This window comes from Crocodylus porosus, unplaced genomic scaffold (genome assembly GCF_001723895.1).
Source record: "Crocodylus porosus isolate Cpor-Errol unplaced genomic scaffold, CroPor_comp1, whole genome shotgun sequence".
In the NCBI taxonomy this organism is placed as follows: Eukaryota; Metazoa; Chordata; order Crocodylia; family Crocodylidae; genus Crocodylus; species Crocodylus porosus.
The window spans coordinates 2,242,856-2,245,656 of NW_017728945.1; the positions used below are offsets into that span (position 1 = coordinate 2,242,856).

General features: G+C 45.1%; 1 protein-coding gene across 1 annotated transcript in view; it reads right to left on the reverse strand.

Annotated features, from left to right (window-relative positions):
* Positions 1–2,589, reverse strand: part of RAX2 (retina and anterior neural fold homeobox 2) — an 8,472-nt gene extending 5,883 nt beyond the window's left edge. The window contains exon 1 of the mRNA XM_019550701.1: positions 2,347–2,589. Coding sequence (XP_019406246.1) covers positions 2,347–2,589 — 243 coding nt within the window. The remainder of the gene's footprint in view (positions 1–2,346) is intronic.
* Positions 2,590–2,801: the final 212 nt, after the last annotated feature.

Here is a 2,801-nt window from a genome sequence, read left to right on the forward strand (position 1 = left end):
TCCAGTGTGCCTACTTCTCCCCACATCTTAGTGTCTTCCGCGAATTTGAACAAGGTGTTTTTCACCCCCTTGTCCAAATCGCCGATGAAGATGTTGAACAGTGCGGGCCCGAGGACCAAGCCCTGGGGGACCCCACCGCCCACATTCCTCCAGGTTGAAAAAGACCCGTCCACCGCCACTCTCTGAGTGCGGCCCTCTAGCCAATTTGTGACCCATCTGACTGTGTAGGCATCGATGCCAGTCACTTTATTTCTTAAGGAGGTGAGAAACAGTGTCAAAGGCCTTCCTAAAGTCCAGAAAGGCTACGTCCACCGCGACACCTGCCTGTGTCCCAGGATTTTGTGACCTGGTCATAGAAGGCAACCAGGTTGGTCTGACAGCTAGGCATCTCTTGAACAGAGGCATCCAATCATGTCAAATCAGCCTGTACTTTCATGATGGGAAATAGGTTGAAAACCACCAAATTTATTTCATTTGCAACCTAAGACAGTGCTGAACTGAAACGTCTGGTGCCACAAATGGGGCCCTCTAACCACCAGATCTGCTGCTCCTTGGAGTGACTTGGTTTTCCACTTCTTCCCACTTCCAGCTCATTTTTTGCTAGTTTTTCTGTAAATTTATTTCCAGTTTTCCTGAATTTTCCCTCCTTTATTCTGTCCTTTATGTCTCTGTACTGCTTACAGTCATTTCCAGAAGGCATGGTGCTCCCAAAAACCATGGGTCCAACTCATTCCTAGTGATTTCCATTCAGTTCCAGCAGGGATCACTGCTTTCTGGCACATCCCTCCCTGTGCTCCTAGTGAAGGCTATGGACTATTAAAAAAGAAAATTAGACCTCTAGTGTTGTCAGTTTACATGAACTGACGTTTGCCCCTCACTATCCTCTAGCTCGCCAGCGGGAGTTTCTAACATATAAATACGTGGCAGCACAACTTCTTTTCAGACCAGTTTTGGGCAATAGGGGAATGTGCTCAAAAGTTCAAGAAACAAAACCTCAGCGTCTATGAAGTTCTATATTCTGGAAACAGACACCATCTAAAGTCTGACACTCAAGAATACACCAGGATTTCATTGATCCCAGATCTAGAATTCTCCAGAATATCACAAGATCAAAAAATCTACACCTTATGAAACTCAAGTCTTTCCTAGCTCTAGAATTCTTGAGGTCATATAATGATTAGAAATTTCTGTCTCCTATGCACCTTTCTTTTCACAACATTTTTAACTAAATGTATATCAAAATCATTTTCAAAATCACACTCCCTGTATCTTGTTTTACTAAGAACCTAATTTTCACTGAGAAAATGTGGTTTTCAATAAATTATATATTTTGAGAAAATTCCCAGGAAAACGATGCAACAGACTGTGACATTTTTCACATAAGAGTAGAGCCTTGTAAAATGAAAATCACTGCAAAATATCAGTTTTCCTGTGATGTCATTTCCCTTGTTTTTCAAACTCCTTTGATACTGATAATAAGTTCACGCTGAGGTCTAGTTCCTGTATTGCGCTTTACATCCAAAAATCTCTACAAGCTCTAAGAAAAGGAACGTATCATCATCTTCATTTTGATGAACTGGAAAAGTGAAGCAGAGAGAAGAGCGATGTCAAGCCTGAGATCAGCAGCAGGCTAGTGGCAGATTTTGGAGCAGATTCTCTATCTGTCTGATGCTCTACACTCTAAAGTGTCTTAAACATTTCTCAGCTCCAAGGAAACGACCAGGACCAGGTCTCCCTCACAAGGCAGTCACATCAAGTTAGAACCAGAAGCTGGGGTTTTCTGGATCAAGCTTCACTGTAAAGCAGAGGAAAGCCTCAGAGAAAGGGCATTTTGTGCCCCAAATTGTGTCTCACATCTCTTTCCAAGCTTCTTCCACATCCCTGACCTAGAGCTCTTGAGCTCTGGCCTAAAGAAATCCTGCCATTAGAGTGGAGAGGGATGTCTGGGCTCCCTGGCTCATTCGTTCCTTGGGTTTGCTGCTGGTTCTTTCACCTAGTGTGCACTGCGGCGTGGACTCCTGGCCACTAGGAACTGATTACACCAGAGGCGAGCAATTATTTTGGGCAGAGGGTCGCTTACTGAGTTTTGGCAAGCCATTGAGGGCCACATGACAGGTAGCCAGGGACAGAAAAATACTAATTTTCTATTTTTTAGGGACTGTGCGGGCTGCATAGAATGGCCTGGCAAGCCACACCTGGCCCGCGAGCTGCATTTTGCCCACCCCTGGAGTACACAGATACTACAGCACAACTACTGAACCAGTTACTGAGAACTGAAAGGCTTGCATATGTGCTGTAGATTAACTAGGTGCATCGACGTAATAGAAGCAGCTGTGCTTCTCTCACCTGCACTCTGACCTCTGGAAGATTGACCTTCATGGCCAGCTCCTCCCGGCTGTAGACATCAGGGTAATGGGATTTCTCAAAGGCCCTCTCCAGCTCATGCAACTGGTATGTTGTGAAGGTTGTGCGGTTCCTCCGGTGTTTTTTCTTGGGCTGCTCTTCTTCAGTATTGTCTGGTGTGGTGCCCTCACTGTCCACACTCTTCCTCAGCTCACTCAGCTCCCCCTCACATTTATTTAGGAACATGCTGGCTTCTGTGAACAGGACAATAGTTGGGGATTAGTGTGGAGCCCGGCTGGGAATGTTACCCTCACAGACAGCTAGAAAAACAGGTCCCTCCATCACAGCATAGGGACAGCAGAAGAAATTTAACACATATCTTTAGCCAGCACCTTCCATTCAAAGGGGTCCCAAAGCATTTTATAGACTCGACTTGCAAATCAATTAATCTGTCACTA